The following is a 26,229-nucleotide window of genomic DNA, read 5'->3' on the forward strand; positions in this document are numbered from 1 at the left end:
TTCCAATGAAGGAACGTGTACCCAGCACCAGGCATGGGGCTTGGGGCTCGATCCAGTGTTGTTTCATCCTCAAGGGCCCCATGAGAGAGACACTACTTCATCCCCATTTGACAGGGAAGAAAACCGAGGCTCAGAGAGTGTAACTGTTACCGAAGGTCGCACAGCACCCCGAGGCTCTGAGATTCCAAACACGTCATGTACTCTCTCTAAAGGTGAGACACCTCAGGGGTGCAGGGGCCGGGAGGAGGGTGGAAGACCACCTGGAGGCAGAGGCATTTGGACCGGGCCTGGCGACATGAGTGCAGGGGAGAGGGAAGGGCTGGCACCGGGCAGAGGACTCAGAAGGAGCAGAGTGTTCAGAGAAGGGGGAGCACTCCCAGGGCTGGAGCAGGAGGGGATGGAGGTGGGGGTGAAAGAGGAAGCGAGAAAGGGGCCCTAGGGCTGGAAGGTGCAGGCCTCCGACGCCAGGCTCCGAGCTGGGCCTCCGTCCTGCAGGTGCTGAGGAAGTGGGCAGACTTAAAGGTGGTGGAATGAGATGTGTGCAACTGTGGACGTGGGTGTGGGGCTGGAGGAGCGCCTGGGAGGAGATGCTGGCTCCCAGCCTCATCACCCCTTTCCCAGCCCCAAGCTCTCCCCAGGCCAGTGGCAGGAAGACAGAAATGACCAGAACTTCCCAGGAGGCCGGGACTAGCAGATCACTAATTCCCCTGTCTTGATCTATTTGCCTTCCTTTCTCTTTCTCTCTCTCTTTATTTTTAATATTTTTAAAAATTGATTTTCGAGAGAAGAAAAGAGAGAGAGAGAAACATCGATCAACTGCCTCCTACACACTCCCTACTGAGGATCAAGCCTGCAACCCAGGCACGTGCCCTGACCTGGAATTGAACCAGTGAATGGAATGATGCTCAATCCACTGAGCCACACCAGCCAGGCTGCCTTCCTCTCTCAAAAGCTATGCTACTAGCCCTTGGCGGTGTTGCTCAGTGGTTAGAGTGTTCCCCAGAGCATAGAGGGGTTTCGGGTTTGATTCAAGGTCAAGAGCGCATACCTGGGTTCCTGGACAACCAGTCTCTCTCTCCCTCCCCACTCCCTCCCTTCTACTCTCTCTAAAAATCAATGGAAAAAAATTGAGGATTAACAACAACAAAAAAAGGTATGCTACTAGAGCAGTGGTTCTCAACCTTCCTAATGCCGCGACCCTTTAATACAGTTCCTCATGTTGTGGTGACCCCCAACCATAAAATTATTTTCGTTGCTACTTCATAACTGTAATTTTGCTACTGTTATGAATTGTAATGTAAATATCTGATATGCAGGATGTGTTTTCATTGTTACAAATTGAACATAATTAAAGCATAGTGATTAATCACAAAAACAATATGTAATTATAGATGTGTTTTCTGATGGTCTTAGGCGACCCCTGTGAAAGGGTCGTTCGACCCCCAAAGGGTCGGACCCACAGGTTGAGAACCGCTGCACTAGAGGCAAATGCTCAACCCAGTTAGGGGTTTTCTCAGATTGAGGCGTTGCGGGCAGGACAGCTGGAATATCTGTGGGCAGGGCGGGGCGCTCCCACCTGGGACCATCTCCAATACTCCATATCACCGTCCGTGATCAGAAGCATTTTGGCGTCTTCTTGCCTGCCCCTCCCTCGGGAACAGAACCCTTTAGTTTCACCTTTTAACTTCCCCTCTCTGGACTCCTGCTGCCTTAACTCATCTGGTTTCAGCTCGCTTCTGCTTTAGCGGCGAAAGCAGAACCTATGGGCAGACAGTGGGCTCAGAAGAGGGTGGCGAGCGAGACTGCTAGACCCTCAGGACCTCCCTGGGAGCCTGTGCCTTTAAGGGCAGGGGCGGGGCGAGCTCTAGGGGGCGTGTCCTCGGGCCGGGGCCGTGTAAGGGGCGGGGCCCGAGCGGGGCGAGCCTGGGACCAGCTCCGGGACCGGCCCGGACACAACCGCCTGGGCGGGCGGTGTCGGGGGCGGGAGGCTGGGTGGCGCGGGCCAGCGGGCGGGGACCGGGAAGGCCGTGCGAGGCCCCGCGAAGTCGAGGCTCGGAGGTGGCGGGTCCGAGGCCCTGCACGAGGTACGAGGAGCCTGCCCGCCCGCTAGGCAGACCGGCGCTCCGAGTGCAACTTCTCAGCCTCGGTCAGGTTTGCGCAGCAGCACCTGGAGGTTCTCGGAATCGCGTGTCTACCAAGTGCAGCCGCCGAGGTGGTCGCGGCCCCGGGGTCCTGCCCCGCGCCCTCCTCTGAGGTTTGCACAACTTGCGAGCGTCGGGGGAGCGCCGGGCGCCGGTGGGCGCGCAGGAGGCCGCCCCATAGACGCCCCCCTGGACTGAGTACACGAAACCCGCGACCCAGAAAGAGGAGGCGCGTGCGGATCCTCGCGCTGGGGGCACCGAAGGCGCGAGCATTTATCGAGCCCCCGTTGTGTGCTCCGAGGGGCCAGCGTTTGTCTCCAGGCTGCGGGCGAACCAGAGGCTCGGAGGTTGGAAGTGATCGCCCCGATATTGGAAGCCGGGAGTCTCTGGCTGCGGGTCAGCGCTTCCAAGTCGGTGAGAAGTGAAGTTCAGGGCCGCAAAGGGGGTTCGAGCCAACAGGTGAGGAGAGATGCTGTGCTGGTGCTTCGGCCCCTTCCCTCTCCCTCTCTTCCTCCGGGCCTCCTCCCGCCCCTGCCAGGACGTTGAGAAACGCCTGTGCAAAGGATTACAAAAAACAACGTTGTTTTCTGGGCGGTGTTTTTCTTGCTGGCAAAAATAGAACCTGCTCATCCATGACGTGTGGGAGAGCCCAGAGAAGGAAATGAATGTGCCAGAGGTCCCCCCCTTCTAGCCCCCCAGTTTTTCTTAGGAAGAAAAACGAAGTTGTTTTTTGCCCTGATGTTTAGAGAAGAGGCTGAGTCCAGCCGGAATCTGCTAACAGGCTGTGACTGCGCGATTCGCTTCCCTCTGGGCCTCGATCTCCATATCCAAGGCACTGTTGGCTTTGCGACCTCCTTGCTGTGTGGCCTCGGGCAGCTGGAGCAACTTCTCTGAGCCCTGCTCCTCCTCTGAAAAGGGGCGGGGACCATAACTGCTCCTGAGTTGTTCGGAGACCTAGAGGAGGAGGCGACCTCTGGCTCTGCCTCCAGGTGGCTCCTGGGTAGACTGGGAGCACTAGCACCCCCCTCTAGGCGAGTTGGGGGATGAAATGAGGCCATGGGTGCTAGTGCGTTTCTACATTGGTTTTCTTTCGGGGGGTGGGGGAGGAAGGAGGGCAGTTCCTTAGTTGAAAAAGTTTGCAGGCCCCTCCTGCTGGGTCTTGGGGTCTTTAGTGACACTGTCCCTCCTTCTCACCCCCAACCTGCAGCAGCCGGAGCTGCCAGCCATTTGAAACTGAACCACCGCGGAAGGGGAAGCAGAGGGTGAAGGCCAGGCCCCGTGGGGGCCGATGGCCGGCGGACGACGGAATGGGCACTGGGTGCTGTGCTGGGTCTGTGTGCTGCTGATGGTGGAGAGAGTGTCCGTGGCCAGTGGCCTATCTACAGGGGCCCACACCAGCCCCCCATTTCCAGCCTCCGGTGTGAACCAGACCCCCGTGGTAGATGTGAGTATCCAGGCGGAAAGCTGGCATCTGGTGGGGGTGAATTCATCCAATCCACAAATATTTATTGTGCACCTACTATGTGCCAGGCACTAAGCGGACCCCTGGGATATACCAGGGAACAATAAAGAGAAAAATCCCTGCCTTCATGGAGCTAACAGTGTCCTGGGAGCTCAGATAAAGAAGTAAGCATGTGCCCTAGCCAGCTTGGCTCAGTGGATAGAGTGTAGCCAGCTTGGCTCAGTGGATAGAGTGTCGATCTGTGGACTGAAGGGTCCGGGGTTCGATTCTAGTCAAGGGCATATGCCCCATTGGGGGCTGGATCCCCAGTAGGGGGCGTGCAAGAGACAGCTGATCAATGATTGTCATCATTGATGTTCTATCTTTCTCTCTCCCTTTCCCTTCCTCTCTGAAATCAATAAAAATATGTAAGCTTCAGGTGGTTAGATGCTGCAAATAGGATCAAGTGATATTGGGGAGGCGGGGCTGTAAGGGGGAGGGTATATTTCCAACTGTTTCAGATTGGGTGGTCCCAGATGGCTTCTATGAGCCAAGCCCTGAATGAAGAAAAGAAGCCACTTGTACAGACCTCTGCGGGTAGAGCATTCTAGGCAGAAGAGAATAACAAGTAGAAAGGTTTTGATGCAAAAACAAGTTTAGTATGTTCCTGTAGGAGTGAGGAGGCCAGAATGGCTGTAACAGAGTGAGGGGGCGAGAGTTAACAGATGAGAATGGGGAGGTTGTGGTGGTCAGATTATAAAAGGCCTTACATGCTGAGGCTAGGAGGTTAGACTTGTTTTATGATAGTGAAGAGCCGATGGAGGGTTTTAAGCAGAGGTATGTCAAAATCAGATTTATTTATTTTTTTTAAAATATATTTTATTGATTTTTTTACAGAGAGGAAGGGAGAGGGATAGAGAGTTAGAAACATCAATGAGAGAGAAACATCAATCAGCTGCCTCCTGCACACTCCCTATTGGGGATGTGCCCGTAACCAAGGTACATGCCCTTGACCGGAATCGAACCTGGGACCCTTGAGTCTGCAGGCCGATGCTCTATCCACTGAGCCAAACCGGTTATGGCCAGATTTATTTTTTTCAAGGGATCTCTCTGGCTTCTCTGGGGAGAATGGATTGAGAGGGGTAAGAGTGACAGCAAGGGCACCAGTGGGGAGGCAGATGGTGGGTCTGGGGGGTAGGAAAGAAGTGGTGAGATTTGGATAAATGTCAGAGGCACAATAATTGGGATGGACTAGATGGAGGGCGTAGCGGTGGAAGAAAGAGAGGAGTCAGGATGGCCTTAGATTCCTGACCTCAGCCACTGGGTGGATGGTGATGACATTGACTTCGATGCACTGAGTGAGCAGCAACGGGTCCCTGGGGTGAGAGGCAAGCAGGTTTTCTCCCAAGGCAGGGAGGGTGTGGGCCACTGAGAACTTGCATCATTCTGTCCTGAGGCCTGTAAGGGGTGGAGAGGTCACAGTGGATCAGGGGTGAATGACTAAAGGCAGGGTCTGCTCAAGATAACGTCCCCCCCACCCCTGCCCCCCAGGCCCCTCCAGCTGCAGGGGCAGAGGTTCTGCCTTGTATTTTCTTCAGCGGTCCCTCCCCACTTGTACCAACGGGCTGAGTGTCTAGCGCCTGCACCAACTTTATGGGGCTGCTAAGTGCTTTCTTGCTCGCCCTCTGAGGCTGGCGAACGGGTAATTAGGCCATTTCACCGATGGGGAAAGCAATTTGTGGTTACTGTGGTCATACAATGGACGGCTGCCTCCTGGGGTGTGCTTGGCTGGGTGCAGGGAAACCGGGGCCAACTGTAGTTTGTGTGAGATTATCTCGGACTTATCGAGCACTGGGCCAAGCTCACCAAGTTCTCCCGAAAACCCCTGACATGGGTATGATTATCTCTGTGCTATAGATGCGGACGCTGAGGTCCCTGGAGGGGAAGTTGGCCATGAGGGAAGGGGCAGAATCAGGGTTTGAACTCGTGGAAAAACGGCGCCAGTGGACTTGCTGCACGCAGGGCTGCCGCAGACACCCCTGTAATAAAGGCAGATCTGCGAAGCGCCCTAAGAGGAGGTATTCCTGCAACTTCTTGTCTCGGGGTTGCCTCCGGAGGAACCCAGGCTAGGATCAGCTCTGACTCAGCACTTTCACTTCTGGAATTCTCTCCGACAAAATAGTCTCGTGTGTGCCTGGTGAGTCATGTGTAAAGAAGTTCATTGCTGGTGTTATTGGGAAATTAGGCACACCCAAATGCCCATGGTAGGGAAATGTTATCTCCACCATGGACCATTCATAGTATGAAATACTGGGGTGCTGTTAAAAAGATGACAGTGCGCCCCTAGCCAGTTTGGCACAGTGGATAGAGCGTCAGCCCACAGACTGAAGGGTCCCGGGCTCTATTCCAGTCACGGGCACACACCTCGGTTGCAGACACGATCCCCGCCCTGGGCATGTGCTACAGGCAACCAATCAATGTCCCCCCACCCCCCCCCCTTCCACTCTTTCTAAAAATCAATTGAAAAATATCCTCAGGTGAGGATTAACATAACAAAACCAAAAAAAAATGACTGCAGTGAGGCAGGGGCTGTGATAGGAGTAGGGTTTCTAGAGCCTCAGATGTCTGGGTTCCAGCCCTGACTACCTCGGAGTGGAACCAGGACACTGCCTTACTCTCCTCATCTGTCTGTGGGCATGATAACAGTACCTTCCTCACAAGGTTGTTGTGCAGATTAATTGAGATGCATTTAAGCTCCTGGCACTCAGAATGTTTTGACTTTTATCACCCTCTTCATCATTGTGTATCAGGATGGCAGTACTAGAGGTCCAGTGCACAAATTTGTGCACAGGTAAGGTCTCTAGTGGCTGCTGGCTGCCGGCTGCCAGCCGGGGCCTCCCTTCGCACCCGCCTTGCGCTTCTGGGTCAGAGTGTCCCTGAGGGCCCTCCGTTTGCACCCACCTTGGCCTGGCAGCTGCCCACTCACCTGCTCCACCATCCTGCCATGGTCCCACTCTCATTGGGGGCCGGCAGTGCCTCCATTGCCACCCACTGCCAGGGCCGCATTGCTGACGCCCACCATGTTCCGTGCCGCCCCCTAGTGGTCAGCGCATGTCTAACTCCCTGTTGGTCAAACTCCTGCCCGTGGGGACAATTTGCATGTTAGCCTTTTATTATATAGGATATGGCAAATACGTGAAGTGGTAAAAGCAAATCTCAGGAAGAAGAGATTTAGGATGTGTCTGTTTCTTTAGCGTCCTCACCTATAGCACAGAGAAGGTTTATTTAGAAAGTCACAAGTAGAAGTGATCTGCAGAAGAAATGGGCTCAGGAAACAAGTTATAGAGGCAAAGGAAGGGCCGATGGAGCTTAGGAGAAAGAGAGGGCGAGGGAAATACACCTGTGGAGTGTGAGGAGGGCACAGGTGTGCTCCGTAGAGAGACGGCTGGGATGGATCCGTTTCTGTAAAACAAACCAAACTGTAAAATAGGGTGAATGTCCAACTGTCATCGAACTGAGAAATGACTGTAAGGGTGTGCTTCCCACTGATCATGGCAGGATCTCTGGAGAGAGGTGGGATTATGGACTGCAGGGATAAGGAGGGGAAATCTAGAAATCTTTCTTTATTGTTTACTAGAGGCCCGGTGCACAAAAATTTGTGCACTTGGGGGAAAGGGGGGGTCCCTCAGCCCGGCCTGTGCCCTCTTGCAGTCTGGGACCCCTCGGGAGATAACGACCTGCTGGCTTAGGCCTGCTCCTGGGTGGCAGAGGGCAGGCCCAATCCCTAGGTGCAGCCCCTGGTCGGGCTCAGAGCAGGGCCGATTGGGGAGTTGGGGTGCCGCCCCCTGTCATGCACAGAGCAGGGCGGATCAGGAGGTTGCGATGCCACCCTCAGTCACGCTCAGGGTAGGGCCGATTGGGGGGTTGGGGCACCGCCCCCTGTCACACTCAAGGCAGGGTCGATGGGGAGGTTGCGGCGCCACCCCCTGTCACGCACAGAGCAGGGCCCATCAGGGTGGTTGGGGCTCCGTACCCTGTCACACACAGAGCAGGGCCCATCAGGGGTTTGGGGAGCTCCCCCTGTCACGCACAGAGCAGGGCCGATCAGGGGGTTGGGGAGCTCCCCGTCACTCACAGAGTAGGGCCGATAGGGGAGTTGGGGCAATGCCCCGTCACACACAGAGCAGGGCGGATCAGGGGGTTGGGGTGCCGCACCCTGTCACACTCAGGGCAGGGCCAATGGGGAGGTTATGGCTCTACCCCGTCACACACAGAGCAGGGCCCGTGGGGGGCGGGGGGGGGGGGGTTGGGGCGCCGCACCCTGTCACACACAGAGCCGCAGGGCGATCAGGGGGTTTGGACGCTGCCCCCTGTCATGCTGATCCCAGTGCTGCGAGGCATATTACCCTTTTACTATATAGGATAGAGCCTGGTGCACGTGTGGGGGCCGGCTGGTTTGCCCTGAAGGGTGTCCTGGATCAGGGTGGGGGTCCCCACTGGGGTGCCTGGCCAGTCTGGGTGAGGGGCTGAGGGCTGTTTTCAGGCTGTCGGGTGACTGAAGCTCCCAACCACTCCTTTTTTTCTTTTCTTTTTTTATTCTGGGCCAGCTTTAGCTCTGAGGCTCCAGCTCTTAGGCCTCCGCTCCTGAAAGCGGGTATCTGGTTTGTTTGGGTTCTATAATCGAAACAATATATAACTCCAGCTCTGAGATCCCGGCTCGCTGAAAGCAGGTTTCTGGGGTTTTGTTTAGCTTCTATATTTGTTACAATGTTTCAAACTGCAAGCTCAGAGGCCGGCAAGGCAGGCGGGGAACGTTGAAGTCCTCCGTCACTGAAGCAAGCAAGCCTCATGTTAGTTTCAAGCTGCCTGGCTGCCGGCGGCCATCTTGGCTGACAGTTAATTTGCATATCACCCTGATTAGCCAATGGGAAGGGTAGCGGATGTACGCTAATTACCATGTTTCTCTTTTATTAGATAGGATTGTTCTTGTTTGAAACAAACATGTATTCATGAATTGCTTGTGTTAATTTCCATCACAAGTTTATTTTTAAAAGATTACAGTGTGCAGGAGAGAGCAGGCTGAAGGGGTCATCCTAGCTGTGTAGGTGGGCCCGGTCTGGCCACCCTTGGCGTGTGGACCTCTGAGTCCCCGTCCCCCCCCCTTCCTGCAGTGTCGTGACGTGTGTGGCCTGAACGCTTCCGACCGCTGTGACTTCATCCGGACCAACCCTGACTGCCGCAGCGAGGGGGGCTACCTGGACTACCTGGAAGGCATCTTCTGCCACTTCCCCCCCAGCCTCCTCCCTCTGGCCATCACCCTCTATGTGAGGCCCTGCTGGGGAGCTGGTGGGCGGGGCCGGTGGGCGGGGCCGGTGGGCGGGGCCGGTGGCCCAGGCTGGACTTAACCTTTCCCTCTCTGGCCCCACCCAGGCTTTCTGGCTGCTCTACCTCTTTCTGATTCTGGGGGTCACTGCGGAGAAGTTGTGAGTTGGCCTTGGGCTCAGGGGTCTTGGGAGGCTGACCTTGGGGCGACCCCAGGTTTGGGGGAAGGGTGGGCACAGGCGGTCCCTCACTGTGGCGTCCTCACCATTTGCTGTTTCTCCAGTTTCTGCCCGAACTTGTCAGCGATTTCTACGACGCTCAAGCTGTCCCACAATGTGGCAGTATCCTTTGGGTCCTGCGCCCTGGCGGGAGGGCGGAGGGCGGGGACACGGGTGGCAGCCCCAGGAGAGGCCTGGCAGGCTGGGGCCTCTGCACTGACCTCCCTTGACACGCTCCCCCATGGCGTCACCTTCCTGGCGTTTGGCAATGGTGCGCCCGATATCTTCAGCGCCCTGGTGGCCTTCTCGGACCCACACACGGCCGGCCTGGCCTTCGGGGCCCTGTTCGGTAGGAGCGGCCCTGGCTGCGGGCGGTGGGGCAGGAGGGGGAGGCGCGGGGGGGCAGGGGGGGGCTGAGCGCGCGGCCTCTCCTCCAGGCGCCGGCGTGCTGGTGACCACCGTGGTGGCGGGCGGCATCGCCATCCTGCGCCCCTTCACGGCCGCCTCCAGGCCCTTCCTCAGAGACATCGTGTTCTACATGGCGGCCGTGTTCCTGACCTTCACCGCCCTCTACCGCGGCCGGGTCACGCTGGCCTGGGCCCTGGGTGAGCACACAGGGCCGGGCGCGGTCATCCAGGGCTGAGGGGCGGGAGGCACGGGGGGACGGGACGGGGCGGCCGGCAGGGCACAGGGCTCCTCTGGTGCCCAGCGATGGGAGCCCCGCTCAGTAGGGTTTGAGTAAGAAAAGGCACGTGTGGTCCGGGCAACCAAAGGGGCAGGCGGAGCCAGGGGCTGTGTTCAGACTTTGCACAATTTCAAATGTTAACAAGCAGTCGAGCCAGGATGCCGGCCGTGGCGATCAGGGTACCAGCAGCGCACACAGTCCATCCCGTGGCTCAGGTGGCCGGGATGAGGGACAGTTGCAGGCGGTTAAGGAAAGCAGCCAGGGGCTTGGGGATGCACAGGCACCCAGGGACCCGCCCCATGGGAGCCGTTCCCCCCTCGCCCGAAGGAGCAGGGAGCAGTGGCTGGCGCCTCCCCCACCCCCATGAGCAGCAGTCCTGGCGGGTCACAGGCCTGCCAGAGCTGGGCACCACGCGGGGGAGGGGGGCTGCCCACACTCTCCCGCCGCCTTTTCACTTGCTGCCAGGCCTCCCTTGCCTGTCACCGGGGCAGCAGAGCTCAGGGGTGCCGGCTGCCAGCCCCGCCTCCAGGGCCCAAAGCAGGACACCACCCGGAGCACCTGAGTGGAAGGCCACTGTCTGCCAGGCCTCAGGGCCTTGCCTGTTGGGTTGTTAGGGGGCAGGGCGGCAGGAGGGGATGGTGGGTCAAGGAAGGCAGGGGAGGGGGGCGGGGGTCCCACTTACTGACACTGGGCAGGATGCACACACACAGCCACCACCAACAGGCTCCGCAGTGGGACGGGCAGCCCTGTTCCCGGGGCCCTGCAGCCGGGACGCCCCTTGGTGACACGCGCCCCCGGCTGCAGGCTACCTGGGCTTGTATGTTTTCTACGTGGTCACGGTGGTTCTCTGCACCTGGATCTACCGGTGGCAGCGGAGGCGGTCCCTGGTCTCCTCCATGCCAGCTACTCCAGGTGAGGGTCTGTGTTGTCCCCCACGAGAGGCCCCGTGGAGGCTGACCCTCCCCTCCCCCCTCCCCCCGCGCCCTTCGCTGCTGCCTGATGTCTCCGAGGCCTTGGCCATTGCCCATCTCCTCTTCGTGCTTTTTCTGCGAAGCCCCACCTCGTGCTCCTGCCTGCGCTGGGGAGGTCTCCCCGCCCTGGCCTTGTCCGCGTCTGCTAGCTCCATCCTCGCGTTCGAAAACGCTCTGCCCGTTAGCCTTCCTGGCTCTGTAAGGATTCCTGAGTGCGTGGCGATGGCTGAGCAATCCCAGCTCCAGAGGGTCTGGCCCCTGCACCCTACCAGCTGCCCGGAGGGGCCTGCTCTGGGCGGGGATGGGGAGGGTCTGGGCTCTGGCTGGTGTGACACGCCCCTCTCTCCTCCAGAGATGCTCTCGGATTCCGAGGAGGAGGATCGGGTGTCTTCTACCACCACCAGCTATGACTACCGTGAGTCCAGGGCCCTGGGCCCAGCTGGGGTGGGGGCACCAGGGCTGGGGGGGGGCGGTGGAGAGGTTCCAGGCCCCAGGAACAAGGCTGCAAACCAGCCTCCCCTCCCACCGCATCCGGCTGAGCTGTGGCCAGTTCACCTGCCCGCCACCAGGCCCCGCTGCTTCCTCCTTCCGAGGGTGGGAGCGCTGGTGGGAGCGGAGAGGCTTTGCTGGAGGCTGAGCCAGCCCGACACCTGCCCTCCCTGCCTTTTCCCCAGGGGAAGAGTACCAGCCGCTGCTTTTCTACCGGGAGACCACGGCTCAGATCCTGGTCCAGGCCCTCAACCCCCTGGACTGCAGGAAGTGGAGGAACAAGCCGGCGTACTGGAGGGTCCTCAAGGTGCTCAAGGTAGGAGGGGGCCCTGGAACTGGGCCCCTGGCTTCGTGGCGGTGGCCACTCAACCTTCTCTAACTCAGCGAGGCCTGCTGAGACCCTCCTGGAATCAGATAACCTGGGACTTGGTGGGGAAATTGAGTCATCGAGCTTGGCTGATGGCCTGACCTGGGGCTCAGTCCTCCACGGAGGAGAGCGTCTGCCCAGGGACAGGGAGAGAAGAGGAGGGGACCCCTCCTGCCTGGGTGAGGGCGGGGACCTCGGTCTGGGTGGGAGACTGGGTCAAGGTGGGTTCCAGTGAGAACAAGATAGAGTTTTCTAATCACCTGTCACTTCCCTGGGCTGCATGACCCCGGAGGGCTGGATGTGAGCAGCACTTCCCAGGCTGGTGTCCAAATGCCTTCCCTCTCCCGGACAAGAAGTCAGTGGGCACACTCACAGCCCTTCTCTCCTCCTGGAGGAACCTGGAACCTCCACCGTGTGCCCATTTTAGGGTCCCTCAGTCCCGGTGGGCACATAAGGAGCTATATTTGCACCCCACGGTGGCTCTGGCTGCATCATGACCTCCTTGAGCAAGTCACACCACCTCTCTGAACCTCACTTTCCTCCACTGTCAACTGGGGGTAATGGTGATGCCTTTCGCCTGCAGTGGTTGTATCAGGAAGTTACTGTGGCAACGAAGCTGCGTAACAAATGACCCCAGAACCTCATGGACTTACGATGGCAACCTTTTGGGTCATCTAGGGGTGACTCCCTTTCCAGGCTGTGGTCCGCGGTCAGGTCTGCCCCATTGCTCCTTCTGGGGCCAGTGGGTTCTTGGGATTGTGCTGTTTTCTTGGCGGAAGAGACCGAGGCAAAGTTCACAAGCACATCGGCAGCCTCTGCTCACCTCCCATTCACCAACAGCCCTTCGGTCGCAGCAAGTGCCGTGGCCACGGTCAACAGAAATGGGACAGGGGACGACCTCCTGCCACACTCTAGTCACTTGACCAAGCGTGTGGGTGTTAGTTTCCGTTGCCGGAAGGGATGGAAGAATCGGAACAGAGTCCAGCCTCCCACAGTGACTGTGGCAGCTCAGTAGACTAATGTGTGTGCAGGGCTGAGCCTGGTGCCCAGCACGGAGTGAACACTCGGCCAGTGTCCCTACGCATCGGGCTGAAAACACGAGGTGTGGGGCCTGTATCCCAGCTGCATAAACCCTTCTGTGTGGCTTTAGAGAGGTTCCTCGGCCTCTCTGAGCCCCAGTGTGTTCCTCTGGAAGGTATGGCTGTCAGGACTAGTGGAGGAGGCGCTGTGGTTGGCTGAATAATGCCCGCCCCCCCCTCCACCCCAAGTTGTCCCTGTGCTGGTCCCCAGAACCTGTGGAATTGTTACCTTGTGTGGCAGATGTGACGCAGGGCCCTGAGATGGCAAGATTATCGGAATTATCTACAGGGACCCAGTGTCACCACAGGGGTCTTCACAGGGAAAGGGGGGGGCAGAGGGTCAGCTCAGGAGACGGGACCCCAGGAGCACAGCTCAGAGAGACGGGCCAAGGAGCGCAGGCAGCGCCCTGGGAGCTGGAACAGACGAGGGAACTCGCCTCCTGCTGCCAGAAGGAGCCTTGGTTTTAGAATTCCGTCCCCAGAGCCGGAGGGAATAGGTCTGCGTGGTCCCAGGGCAGCCCTGTGTGGCGATGTGGTGCAGCAGCAGCAGGAGCCTAATCCAGGCGATAGCAGCCGTGTCCTTGAGAAACCGAGCCCGGCCGGTGTGGCTCAGTGGTTGAGCGTTGACCTATGACCCAGGAGGTCACGGTTTGATTCCCAGTCAGGGCACATGCCCGGGTTGCAGGCTCGATCCCCAGTGTAGGGCATACAGGAGGCAGCCGATCAACGAGTCTCTCTCATTGATGTTTCTATCTCTCTCTCCCCTTTTCCCTTCCTCTCTGAAATCAATAAAAATATTAAAAAATAATAATAATAAACTTAAAAAAAAAACCTTGAGAAACCGCGCTCCGGGTGCAGCCAGCCCAGACACGGGTCTCCCTGGTGACACCTTCCCGCTTTCTCGGACTTGACAGCTGCCAGTGGAGTTCCTGCTGCTGCTCACCGTCCCCCTCGTGGACCCCGACAAGGAAGACAGAAACTGGAAGCGGCCCCTCAACTGCCTGCAGCTGGTGATCAGCCCCCTGGTCTTGGTCCTGACGCTGCAGTCGGGGGCCTGTGAGTACCCCCCCCCCCCCGCCCAGGCCAGCCTACACCCCTCCTCCCCACCCACATCCCTGCGTTTTCTGGTCAACCACACCCGGCAGCAGAACCCTGGACATCCAGCAGGCACTTACTCTGTGCTGGTGTAAGGGACCCCAGCCTCCCTAGTCATGGTCTCACCCCAACTTCCTCCGTCATTCTGGGGGGGCCTCCAGGAGGAGGTGTCACGCAGGAGCTGTGGAGAGCACCGGCTCCCTTCCTCATCCCTCCGCAGACGGCGTCTATGAGATAGGCGGCCTCTTTCCCGTCTGGGGCGTAGTGGTGATCGCGGGCACGGCCTGGGCTGCAGTGACCTTTTTTGCCACGACCAACAGCGAGCCCCCCAGGCTTCACTGGGTAAGAATCCGGGGGTCTCTGGGCCGGGAGGGGGACGTGAGGTCTTCCCAGCAGGTGTCCTGCCTGCGCCTCTGGGGCCAATGACAGGTCTTTAAAGCCATGGTTGAGGGCTATAGTACCTGTTCAAGGTCCACTTGCTCTGTCTCTCTCTCTCTCTTTTTATTTGTAACAGCTTTACTTTATTGAGGTGTAATTCCCATACCATAAAACTCACCTATTTGAAATGTACAGTTCAGTGGTTTTTAGTACAGTTGACCCTTGAACTTATAAGCAGACCCACACAGTCCAAATCCGTGTTGTTCAAGGGTCTCTGTGTTCTCGATCCACAGTTGGGAATCCGTGGGTGCAGAGGGGCTGGCTATAGTTAGACGTGACTTTCCTACTGCGTGGGGTCAGCACCCCCAGCCCCTGCATTGTTCACGGGTCAGCCGTATATTCATAGAGTTGTACAGCCATCACCTCTATCAACTGTAGGGCATTTTCATCACCCCAAAAAGCAAACCCATATCCAGCAGTCCCACCCTGTCGCCCCTCTTCCTCCATCCCCTGTCTACTGCCCGGCTGCCTTCTGTCTCTATAGATTTGTCTATTCTGGACATTTTATATAAACGGAACCCTGCAATCTGTGGTCTTTTGTGGCTGGCTTCTTTCCCTTATTAGTAAAATGTTTTCAAAGATGACCTACACTGTAACATGCATCAGTAAATAGGTCTTTTTGTGGCTGAATAATATTCTATGATGTGACCATAGCATGTTTTTGTGTGTCCATCCGTCTGGTGATGGGCATTTGGGTTGTTTGCACTTTGGGGATGTTATGAATTGTGCTGCCGTGAACATCTGTATAACAGTGTTTGTGTGGACATAGGCGTTCATTTCTCCTGGGTGTGCTTTTAGGAGCGGAATTGCTGGGTTAAATGGTAGCAGTGTGTTGACCTTCTCAAGGCCATCCGCTGCCTTCTGCACGCACACGCCCCCTACTGGGGATCGAGCCTGCAACCGGGCCTGTGCCCTGACGGGGAATCGAACTGTGACCTCCTGGTTCATAGGTTGAAGCTCAACCACTGAGCCACGCCCGCCCGGCGACACTTCAATTTTTTTTTTAAATTAAATCTTTATTGTTCAGGTTATTACATTTGTTTCGTTTCCCCCCCCCCCATAACTCCCCTCCTCCCAGTTCCCGCCCCACCCTCCGCCCTCACTCCCCACCCACTGTCCTCATCCATAGGTGCACGATTTTTGTCCAGTCTCTTCCCACATCTCCCACACCCCTTTCCCCCCCAAGAATAGTCAGTCCATTCCCTTTCTATGTCCCTGATTCTATTATAATCAACAGTTCATTCTATTCATCAGATTATTTATTCACTTGATTCTTAGATTCACTTGTTGATAGATGAGTATTTGTTGTTCATAATTTGTATCTTTACCTTTTTCTTCCTCTTCCTCTTCTTAAAGGATACCTTTCAGCATTTCATATAATCCTGGTTTGGTGGTGATGAACTCCTTTAGCTTTTCCTTATCTGTGAAGCTCTTTATCTGACCTTCAATTCTGAATGATAGCTTTGCTGGATAAAGTAATCTTGGTTGTAGGTTCTTGGTATTCATCACTTTGAATATTTCTTGCCACTCCCTTCTGGCCTGCAAAGTTTCTGTTGAGAAATCAGCTGACAGTCGTATGGGTATTCCCTTGTAGGTAACTGAGTTTCTTTCTCTTGCTGTTTTTAAGATTCTCTCTTTATCTTTTGCTCTTGGCATTTTAATTATGATGTGTCTTGGTGTGGTCCTCTTTGGATTCCTTTTGTTTGGGGTTCTCTGCGCTTCTTGGACCTGTAAGTCCATTTCTTTCACCAGGTGGGGGAAGTTTTCTGTCATTATTTCTTCAAATAGGTTTTCAATATCTTGGTCTCTCTCATCTTCTGGCACCCCTATAATTCTGATGTTGGTACGCTTGAAGCTGTCCCAGAGGCTCCTTACACTATCCTCGCATTTTTGGATTCTTTTTTCATTTTGCTTTTCCGGTTGGATGTTTTTTGCTTCCTCGCATTTCAAATCATTGACTTGATTCTTGCGCTCCTCTGGTCTGCTGTCGGGCGTCTGTATAATATTCGTTATTTCAGTCCGTGTGTGCTTAATTTCTAGTTGGTTCCCCAATATAAGATCGAGGGTCTTATTAGTTTCCGTGTAGATCTCATTAAGTTTATCGGCAGCTTCTAAACAGTTCTTGAGAGACTTTAAAAGTGAGGTTCTGAACTCTATTTCTTCCATTGACAATTTTGTCCTGTTTCTTTGTCTCCGCATTTTGTTATGCTTCCTTGGTGCACCCCCTAGTGGTCTTTGTTCGCAGTCTTATAGATAAATCTTGATTGTTGTAGCTAATTCCAGGGAGGGTTTGACCTCCAGGCCAAGTGGCTCTGAGAATCAGCTGTGTCAGCAGTGAGAGAACTTCTGTCCTCTAGGGAGGTGCTAATCTAGCCTTTGCCTGAGGCTCTCCGGCAAATGCCTCTGTGCAGGGCTTGGGCGGGGCGGGTCCCACAGGATCAACAGGGTGGGCCAGAGAGAGCAGTTATGGCGGCTCTCAGTCCTGTCCCCAGGGGCTCTGCCTCTCTGAGTCCCAGCACCCGCTGCAAAGCTCGGAGAGAAAGCTGCACTCGCTCTGACCGAAGCCAGACAGTCCCGCTTCTCCCTTTGAGTCTGGGTCCCTAAAGACTTGCCTGTATCTGGAGCTCAGAGTCTGCGACTCCCTCCCGATTGAAAACAACAACCGCGCCCTCCGCCGCCAGCCCGCTGGGCGCACTCCGCACCTCAGAATTTGACTTCAGCACTGCGCCTCCTCTGAGTGTCCGTGTGCGTTTCTCTTTCCTCCTAGTTGTAGGACTTCCACTCAGCCAGCGTTCCTGTGGTTCTGGGTGATGTCCGTTCCGTGTTTTAGTTTCACTTTTGAAGTAGTTGTTCAAAGCAGCAAACTCCGGCGTTAACCTATGCCGCCATCTTGGTTCTCCTCCTCATCATTCTTCAATTTTTTATTGATGAAAAAAAATTGTGATTTTTATTTTGAGAAACTTGGAGTGGATGTGCCAACCCAGAGGGCTCGAACTCCCAGCTCATTGCTCATGTAGAGAAATGGTTTTCAGCCAGTGTTTCGTACTAGTCCTTGAAGTCTGACACATGCTTCGGCAGGGATGGACCTTGAAAACATGGTGCTAAGTGAACACGTGGTCACCCAGGACCACATATTGTAGAAGTCAGTGAGGCCACTTATACGACATGTCTGATCCACAGAGACAGGAAGTAGAGGGGAGGGGCTGGGGTGAAGGTTGGGGGCTTGGGGAGGGACTGCTAACAGAGTGTGTGTGTATATATATATATATATATATATATATATATATATATATATATATATATTTGCATATATTGATTTCAGAGAGAAAGGGAAAGGGAGAGAGAGAGAGAAACATCAGTGATGAGACAGAAGCATTGATTGGCTGCCTCTTGCATGCCCCCACTAAGGGCTGAGCCCGCAACCCAGCATGTGTCCCTGACTGGAATCGAACCCGGGACCCTTCAGTCCACAAGTCGGCACTCTATCCACGGAGCCACGCCAGCCAGGGCAGGGAGCTTCTTTTTGTGATGATCCGTGGCATTTGGCCCGTAGACCAGAAATCTGATGAAAGTTATGGGAACCTCTTCACGAAATAGCAATATTCAGCTACCATTGTATCGAGCACTTACTGTGTGCTTGGCTCTGGTTTCCTTGCATCTATTAACTCATTATGGGCTCATGACAACCTCGAGAAGCAGGCCCTGTTATCGCCCCATTTCACGGATGAGGAACTGAGGCTGTGTCTGCGGGGGCCGGCCTTGGTCCCACCCGCACGCTGTCCCCTCCCCAGATCTTCGCCTTCCTGGGCTTCCTGACCAGCGCCCTGTGGATCAACGCGGCCGCCACGGAGGTGGTGAACATCTTGCGGTCCCTGGGGGTGGTCTTCCGGCTGAGCAACACCGTCCTGGGCCTCACGCTGCTGGCCTGGGGGAACAGCGTCGGAGGTGACTGGGGACTCGGGGGGCGGGGGCGGGGTGAGCACAGCCACATCCCTGCCCTTCGCTCCCCCAGCCAGAGTGGCACGGGGCAGGGACGTCCAGGGCACTTCCCTCAGCATGGGCTGAGCGCCCGCTGACGTTTTTATTTATTTCTTTTTAGATATGTTTTTATTGGCCCCGGCCGGCTTGGCTCAGTGGATGGAGCGTCGGCCTGCGGACTGAGGGGTCCCGGGTTCGATTCCGGCCGAGGGCACATGCCTGGGTTGTGGGCTCGATCCCCAGTGGGGGACTTGCAGGAGGCAGCCCTGATCAAAGATGTTTCTCTTTCATCGATGTTTCTATCTCTCTATCCCTCTCCCTTTCTCTCTCTAAAAATCAATAAAAAAATAAAAAAATTTTTTTAAAATATGTTTTTATTGATTAGAGAGAGAGAGAGAGGAAGGGAGAGAGAAAGAGAGAGGGAGAGAGAGAGAGAGAGAGAGAGAGAGAGAGAGAAACATCAATGAGAGAGAACCATCCATCGGTGCCTCCTGCACACCCCTGACTGGGGATGGAGCCCACAACCTGGGCATGTGCCCTGACTGGGAATTGAACCAGCGACCTCTTGGTATATGGTGTGACGCTCAACCAACTGAACCACAGTGGCCGGGGCCCCACTGACCTTTTGGAGTGACCCTCACTGGGCATCGGGATGCCCTGAGCCAGGAGGTTCTGTGGAAGCCCAGTGCGGCTCCCCTCTCCTGTATGGACGCTCGTGGCTCCCCAGAGTCAGGCAGGGTGTGTGCATGCGTGTGTGACATGTATTCGCACGTACATACACACAATTCTCTAGCTGCAGCCGCCATGTCAGGCTGGCCAGGTTGTGACCAAAGAAGGTGTTGGGGGGCTAAAATCTCCTCTCACTCACCTTTTCCTAATTTGCATGAAGATACCTAATTTGCATGCAGATACCTAATTTGCATGGAGATACCTAATTTGCATGGAGATACCTAATTTGCATGGAGATACCTAATTTGCATGGAGATACTGAATATGCTAGCAGCGGATGGACTCAGGTGAAAATCGGTGGTTGCATGTCACACCCACAAAGTTGCCTCTGCTGAGAAGAGGGGGGTGAAGGAAGGGAATTGTGTCTTAGGGGTCGCTGTGGCCTCTCATAGCCAGCCAGCTAGTGCCAGGCCCAGGGGGCATTTATCCGCGTTTGTTGGCCGAAGGACTGTGGGTAAGAAGGAAGGAGTGAGGGACCGGGAGGCCGGGGCAGCCACTACCACGCCAGCCTTCTCGTTCCCGCGCAGATGTCTTCTCCGATTTCACGCTGGCCCGCCAGGGCTACCCCCGGATGGCGTTCTCCGCCTGCTTCGGCGGCATCATTTTCAGTATCCTTCACGGGGCCCGGGCCTCAGCGCAGGGGCTGTAACTCCAGGCCCTTTCATTCCCACTGGGCCGGCTCTGACCTCTCAGGTTGGGGTGGGAAGGAGGGGCCCGGCCCGAGCAGTGTCCCCTGAGCAGTCCCTAGAGGTGGCCTTGACCCGTGCTCCGTCCAGTCCCCCAGTGGACCATGGGCGGTCACTTTACCTGGCCGAGCCTCAGGTTCCCATGTACTGAGTGCCCACCAGGCACTGAGCATGTCTGTCACTCGTTCAGGCCTCAGGGTTTGAGTGCAAATGCCCACTGGACGCTCGCCCTCCTAGACCTGGCTGAGGTCTCTCGGGCAGGGTTTGGGAGCTGGTGGGGGTGTAGATCATAGGGAAAGCCAATGGCTGTGTGGTCGGGGTTATGGGGTGGTTCCAGCAAGTTTCCTGAGCCAGGCTGCAGATGTGCTGGTGGGAGTGGGCCTGGGCTGCCTGCTGCAGATCTCCAGGGGCCACGCCGAGGTGAAGGTGAGTGGCCAGTGGCCAGGCCCTTCTGCAACAGACCTCCTTACCATGTCCCCTCCTTCTCTTCCTCCTCCTCCCCCTCCTCTCCCTCCTCCTCCTCCTCCTCCTCCTCCCCGCTCCGCTCTGGTCCTCTGGATAACAGGTGACTCACACCTGAGCACTTCGCACTTCCTGGGAGAGGACTTGTCTAAATTCGGCACAAGTCTGATCTGTAGAATATCTTTAAAATGTTTTGCATGTAGGGTTGGAAAATGTATTCCTTCCAGTTCACAGAGTGATAAGCTGTAGTTCGGGGGGAAGGGGCAGGAGGTCCCTGGATTCAGGTGTCGGTCCCATCAGTTAAGCCTCCTGCTATATGACTTTGGATAAGTTGGGACATCTCTGAGCTTCAGTTTCCTCACCTGTGAAATAGGGTGATACCACCCCACCACACCCCTCCCCCACTTCCTGGATAAGCACCCACGAGGTCAGGGCCGGGCTGAACACCTCATCCCAACGCTGTCCACACGGGCGGGCCGGGAGGAGAGGGAAGGAGCCATCTGTTGGAGACAGCCCTAGAACGGGGCTCCAGCAGATGTGGAGAAGGTTCTGAAACACACTGAGGGTCAAAGGTCTCACTTCAAGAGGATCCGAGAATTCCCTGAGGGCCTCCAAGAGACCTCCTGACCCAGGCATTCCAGGGGCCCGGCTGGGCGGCTGAGTTTTATTTTTATTTTTAAAAATATATATTTTATTGATTTTTTACAGAGAGGAAGGGAGAGGGATAGAGAGTTAGAAACATCGATGAGAGAGAAACATCGATCAGCTGCCTCCTGCATGCCCCCCAATGGGGATGTGCCCGCAACCAAGGTACATGCCCTTGACCGGAATCGAACCTGGGACCTTTCAGTTTGCAGGCTGATGCTCCATCCACTGAGCCAAACCCGTTAGGGCTGGGCGGCTGCATTTTAATGTAAGCTCCCTGCCGACTGATGAGGGCAGGACACTTGAGTGACTCAGTCCTAAGGTGGAAAATTCAGATACTGCTGCTCGGGGCCCGGCAGGTGATGGAAACGTCTGGGCTGTTCAGGTGGGCCTCATGGGGCCAGGTAGTCAGGTTTTCTAGAGAGGAAATCGAGGTTCCTGGGTGAACTTTCGCTCTTTTAAAATATTGGCCTGGCTGGTGTGACTCAGTGGTCGAGCGTGGATCTATGAACCAGGAGGTCAGATCCAGTGGGGGTGGGGTGGTGAGCAGGAGGCAGCCGATCGATGATGTTTCTCTCATTGATGTTTCTCTCTGTCTATCCTTCTCTCTTCCTCTCTCTCTAAAATCAATGAAAACATTTAGAAAAAATTAAAATGTTGAGCAGGGCAAACAGCAAGGCAGCCAGTTTGCATCCCCTATCCCAGCATCTCTATGCGGAAGGCTGTGACTTGGGAGACCAAACGAGGGGGAGATTAGATGAGGCGGGGACCCCGGGGATGGTTTTAGGGCTCAGCGAGTGAACGCTCTTGGAATGTCCGGAGGCTGAGGTGGGTATTGATGGGAGCAGAGCCCCCCTACCCCCCCCCCGCCCCACCTTCCTCCTGGCTCTGAGTCTTCAGTAGCCTCTGTGGCGGCTGACCTGCAATGAGCCGGCAGGAGGACCAGCCTTTCTGGAGGCCACGTCCAGAAGCAAATGGCTACTTACCCTGCTTGAAAAGTTGGCCTTTCTCAAAGGTAAACACACTGCAAATTCTGCTGGTACTCTTCCCGGGTTTCAAGATTCCTTTCCTTATCGATTCTCAGGCAGGTGCAGATAATGGGGCCTTAGGGTGGCCCCCTGATGAGAGTGTTAACGTAAAAAACCATTGAAACCTGTAAAGAATTTTTGTGAGTTTATTTGAGCCAAACTGCCGACATATGCCGGGAAGCAGAACCTCAACGGATTGAGATAGTGCTCCGGAGAATGGCGGGTTACATCTGTATTTATACATTGCAATCAAAGGAAAGGGATGTAGGTGGGTTACATGAAATTCATTGGTGACAGATTAAGGAGGAGGGATAATGCAAAGCAAGGAAACCCCTGGGATTGGATAAGAAGTAAAATGATGGACACATACTTAGGTGGGTGCAGGATCAATTAACATGATGATGAAGGACTCTGTGGTGTCTGTCCGGGCGCCCAGCACATTTGGTTGTGCCCCAGGGGCTCCAGAAAAAGGGAAGTTACAAGTTACCCAGACATTTCAAGGGTGTGTTATCATAGATGCAAAAAGACAGATAGGCTCAGTTAAGGTAAAGGTTGACCTTGTCAGTGAAGATACTGGCCTAGGGCGTAACTGCCCACCATCACTGCTTTTAGTTAAAGTTTAATTTCAGACCATCCTTTGTGGTGACTTTAGGTCTCTGAGTTTGCAAGACCGCCATGCAGGCCTCCCCTGAGCTTGTCAGGTCAGCAAGTGGCCCCTTTCGTCCACCGGAGTGTGTGTGTGCATTCCACCGGCTTTGTGTGTAGAAAACGCCCCTGCTGTTCATTACGACGCCAGGCAGGCTCCTGGGAAGGCCGTCTAGGAAGGGTGTCCGTGGAGTGAGCCCTGGCCGGTTTGGTTCAGTGGACCAAAGGGTCTCTCTCGGGTTCGATTCCTGGTCAAGGGCACGTACCTCGGTTGCAGGTTCCCCAGCCTTGGGTGGGGGCTGTGTGGGAGGCAACCAGTTGATGCCTCTCTCTCTCTCCGTCCTCCCTTCCATTTCTCTCCTCTCTTCCTTCCACTATCTCTAGAAATCAATGGAATATCCTCAGGTGAGGATTAAAAAATAATAAAATTGGGGAAAGAAACAAAATACTGGTTGCTCATAAACGCTCACTGTCGTATGAGCCCAGTTCTCAGATTTGACGCACAGGTCTGTTTGTGCACCGACACCCGTGTGCACCCACCTGTGTGCACATGCATCTGTCCCTGTGTGGGGAGGCAGGACAGGGTATTGGCTAAGAGCTGGGACTTCCCCAGGGCTGTCACTTACTGATGACTCAGTCTCTGACGCGCCCCCTAGGGGTGGTTGTGAAGATGAAAGGCTGTGAGTGTTAGATCCTCGGCCTATGTTAGACACACGCTAAGTCCAGAAGGAGGAGAAGTGAGGTGGGGGCAGTTTCATTTCCTTTTCTGTGCTGCTTGAGAATTTTTCAACAACGTCACGTGATGTATATCGAACATATTGTACCCGAGCCCTACTGCTGCCCGAACAGATGAGCACAGGCTGTTCAGGCGACATGAGGGCACCAGGTGTCGGACCGGTGGGGTCACAGCAAACCTGGGCTCAGCAGCCTCGGTCCTTGGGTTCTGGCTGGGAAAGGATTCAGAGCCAAGACCCAGACTGTAAGAGAACGTTTCTTTGGTAAATCACAGAGATAGAAGTAATTCCTAGATAAATGGGCTTAGGCCCGGCCGGCGTGGCTCAGTGGTTGAGCGTCGTGGCTCAGTGGTTGAGCGGCGTTCCGTGAACCAGGAGGTCACGGCTCGATTCCTGGTCAGGACACCTGCCCGGGTTGCAGGCTTAATCCCTAGTAGGGGGCGTGCAGGAGGCAGCCCATCAATGATTCTCTCATCATTGATGTTTCTCTCTCTCTCCCCCTCTCCATTTCTCTCTGAAATCAATAAAAATATTTTTTTCAAAAGGAAGTAGGTTGCCCTAACCGGTTTGGCTCAGTGGATAGAGCATCGGCCTGCGGACTCAAGGGTCCCAGGTTCGATTCTGGTCAAGGGCATGTACCTTGGCTGCGGACACATCCCCAGTAGGGGGCGTGCAGGAGGCAGCTGATCGATGCTTCTCGCTCATTGATGTTTCTAACTCTCTATCCCTCTCCCTTCCTCTCTGTAAAAAATCAATAAAATGTATTTTTTTTTAAAAAAGGAAGTAGGTTTAGGAAGCAAGTTATAGAGGTAACGGAAGGGCCCTTGGAGCTTGGGAGTGAGGAGGTTAATGGTAACGCACCTGGGGGGTGGGGGGTGGGGAGGAGGAAGAGGAAGGGGCGGGGAAAGGGGAAGGCGCTGCGTGCTTCCCAGAGGGAGCGGGAGAGCTCACGGGTCCTCCTCCGTCCTAAGAGGGTTTTTTTCTTTGTTTTTTTGTTAATCCTCACCCGAGGACATTTTTTTCAATTGATTTTCTAGAGAGAATGGGAGGGGGAGACATAGAAATGATGTGAGAGAGACACATCGACTGGTTGCCTCCCACACGCCCCCCAACCCGGGGCCGGGATCAAGCCTGCAATCAAGGTACGTGCCCTTGACCGAAATGGAACCTGGGACCCTTCAGTCCGCAGGTCAACGCTCTAACCGCTGAGCAAACCGGGTAGGGCCCCCCTAAGGGTTTAAGGGTCGCAGTTTTAGGGGAGATGCTAGAATATTCAGCAGCTTTCCAGGTGTGTCCTTTCAGGGTCTCGGTCCGCTGATTGCTTGGCGTGCACCAGGCAGGGGGTCATCATTCCAGGCACCTGGCCCTGACGCCAGCCCCAGCCGAGGCTGGTTTTGGTGCTTACCTGGGCCTGGAGCTGACGTACAACTGAGGCCCAGATGTTCTCTAGGGAGGAAAGGTCCGGGGCCCTGGTCTGAACCCCGTGACCAGCGTTGGTAGGGGAGGAGTCCCCCTGGGGCAGGTCCCACCCTACAATTGATTGTCGGTTGCCAGGCACCTGGGGCTTTCCACCCCGTGACCTTCTGTACCCGCCCCATCGTCCTTGCTCTGCTCACGTCTGTCTTACCGCCTCCCACACAACTAGGTGGCTTCAAACACTGAAGGTCCGGCTGGGGCAGGCCTTCGCTGGCCCCTAGCAAGGGGCCCTCAGCATGTCTGATTGACCGATGGCTGCATCGTGACCCGGCCTCTCTCCCTGCAGCTGGAGCCAGAGGGCCTGTTGGTGTGGGTCTTGGCGGGCGCCCTGGGCCTCAGCCTCGTCTGTTCCCTGGTCGCGGTCCCGCTGCAGTGCTTCCAGCTGAGCCAGATCTACGGCTTCTGCCTGCTCCTCTTCTACGCGAGCTTCCTGGCGGTGGCCCTGCTCACCGAGTTTGGGGTGATTCACTTGAAAAGTGTGTGAGTGGAGCTGCGCGCCGGGTCCACCTGGTGGCCGGGAGGTGTCACTGCAGGCGGTGAGCTGGACGATGGAGGATGGAGACCGAGGCGCCTTCGGTAGAGCCCGCGTGGGCCTGCGTGGCGGGAGTGCGGTGTGGGCTGGATCGAGGGGTCGCTCGCTTTGCTAGAGGTGCCCAGGCACTGCTGTGTGCAGGGAGGAAGCCGAGCCTCCTTCCTGGGGCTTTGGGGACTGGACCTGAGGGGGCGGACAGTCCCAGGCGGAAGGAAGGAGCCTTCCTTGTTATCGCGAGCCTCTCGAAGGTGGGGTGTAGGGGGTGATGGGGTGCCGTTCAGGCTGGTGTTGGAAGGATCGCAAAGTGTTCAGGGCTGGAGGCGACTAAGAGGCCCAGCCCCACCCGTAGGTGCCCTCACCCCGTAGGTGTCCCTGCTGCCCACCTGCATTGTCTCAGGGCTCACGTGCTGCCAAACCCAGACTTAGGGACTTGGGACGGTGGGGCCGCGGACAGGGCGCCTGGGGTGCCGGGGCCCCGGGCCGTCGTGGGCCGAGTCCTAGAGCTGCACCGTCCGACAGCATGGGAATGAATTTTCTAGTCACCACGTTAATAAAGCCCGAAGAAGCAGGTGACGTTTTCACAGAAATGTGTTTTATTGAACCCAAAGGCTCCGAACTGTCAGCCCACGGCTGCCACAGGACGGTACAGCTCTAGGCTCCCCTCCGGGACCACCCACTGGCTGAAGGCAGACTCCTGTGTCCTGCTCGTTGGGTTTTCCCGCTGCAAAACCAGAGGGGATTTGTGCCTTGTGCCTACCTCAGGGGGACCCCTGGGCTGGGTTCCAGTGCCCCCACATTCTGGGGAGGACCAGGCGCCCCCCCTCCCACCCCCAGCACCTTCCGCCATCAGTGACCTGCTTCAGTTAGCACCTGAAGCATTTGCCCCATTGCCTTATGCCGGCAGGAAAGGGATTCAGCTGTCTTTTCTTCCCGATAAAAGTTATTAAATATTTCAAGTTTGAAGGTTGAAGGTTCTTGGGCCTGATGTCTGGGCTTTGGGGCACATGTGGGGGTGGGCCTGGGGCCGGGAAGGGGACCTCCCTGCATCCCCCACGATCGCAGAATGTC

At 55.9% G+C, this 26,229-nt stretch overlaps 1 protein-coding gene across 3 annotated transcripts; it reads left to right on the forward strand.

Moving 5' to 3' along the window:
- Positions 1-1,936: 1,936 nt before the first annotated feature.
- Positions 1,937-26,131, forward strand: SLC8B1 (solute carrier family 8 member B1). Of its 3 annotated transcripts, XM_059676667.1 has the most exons (17): positions 1,937-2,084; positions 2,443-2,600; positions 3,349-3,615; positions 8,754-8,906; positions 9,013-9,065; positions 9,188-9,245; positions 9,366-9,471; positions 9,560-9,727; positions 10,612-10,719; positions 11,131-11,193; positions 11,453-11,583; positions 13,628-13,769; positions 14,029-14,150; positions 18,038-18,191; positions 19,481-19,561; positions 20,001-20,065; positions 24,916-26,131. In XM_059676667.1, exons 3-17 carry the CDS (start codon positions 3,430-3,432, stop codon positions 25,111-25,113), a joined length of 1,788 nt encoding a protein of 595 aa, XP_059532650.1. In that variant the 5' UTR covers positions 1,937-2,084; positions 2,443-2,600; positions 3,349-3,429; the 3' UTR covers positions 25,114-26,131. The 3 variants fall into 3 exon arrangements, with proteins under 3 accessions (XP_059532650.1, XP_059532652.1, XP_059532651.1); XM_059676668.1 differs by having other exon boundaries at positions 1,951-2,600; positions 3,349-3,585; XM_059676669.1 differs by lacking the exons at positions 19,481-19,561; positions 20,001-20,065 and having other exon boundaries at positions 1,948-2,600.
- Positions 26,132-26,229: the final 98 nt, after the last annotated feature.

This window comes from Myotis daubentonii, chromosome 19 (assembly GCF_963259705.1).
Source record: "Myotis daubentonii chromosome 19, mMyoDau2.1, whole genome shotgun sequence".
NCBI lineage: Eukaryota > Metazoa > Chordata > Mammalia > Chiroptera > Vespertilionidae > Myotis > Myotis daubentonii.

What these genes read in the sequence shown, in the direction of transcription:
- SLC8B1 (XM_059676667.1), top strand. Translation starts at nt 3,430, where the DNA reads ATGGCCGGCGGACGACGGAATGGGCACTGGGTGCTGTGCTGGGTCTGT. An exon ending in CTGGGGGAACAGCGTCGGAG is followed by an intron (nt 18,192 to 19,480) that starts GTGACTGGGGAC and finishes GTTCCCGCGCAG; the next exon opens with ATGTCTTCTCCGATTTCACG. An exon ending in CTTCGGCGGCATCATTTTCA is followed by an intron (nt 19,562 to 20,000) that starts GTATCCTTCACG and finishes GCCAGGCTGCAG; the next exon opens with ATGTGCTGGTGGGAGTGGGC.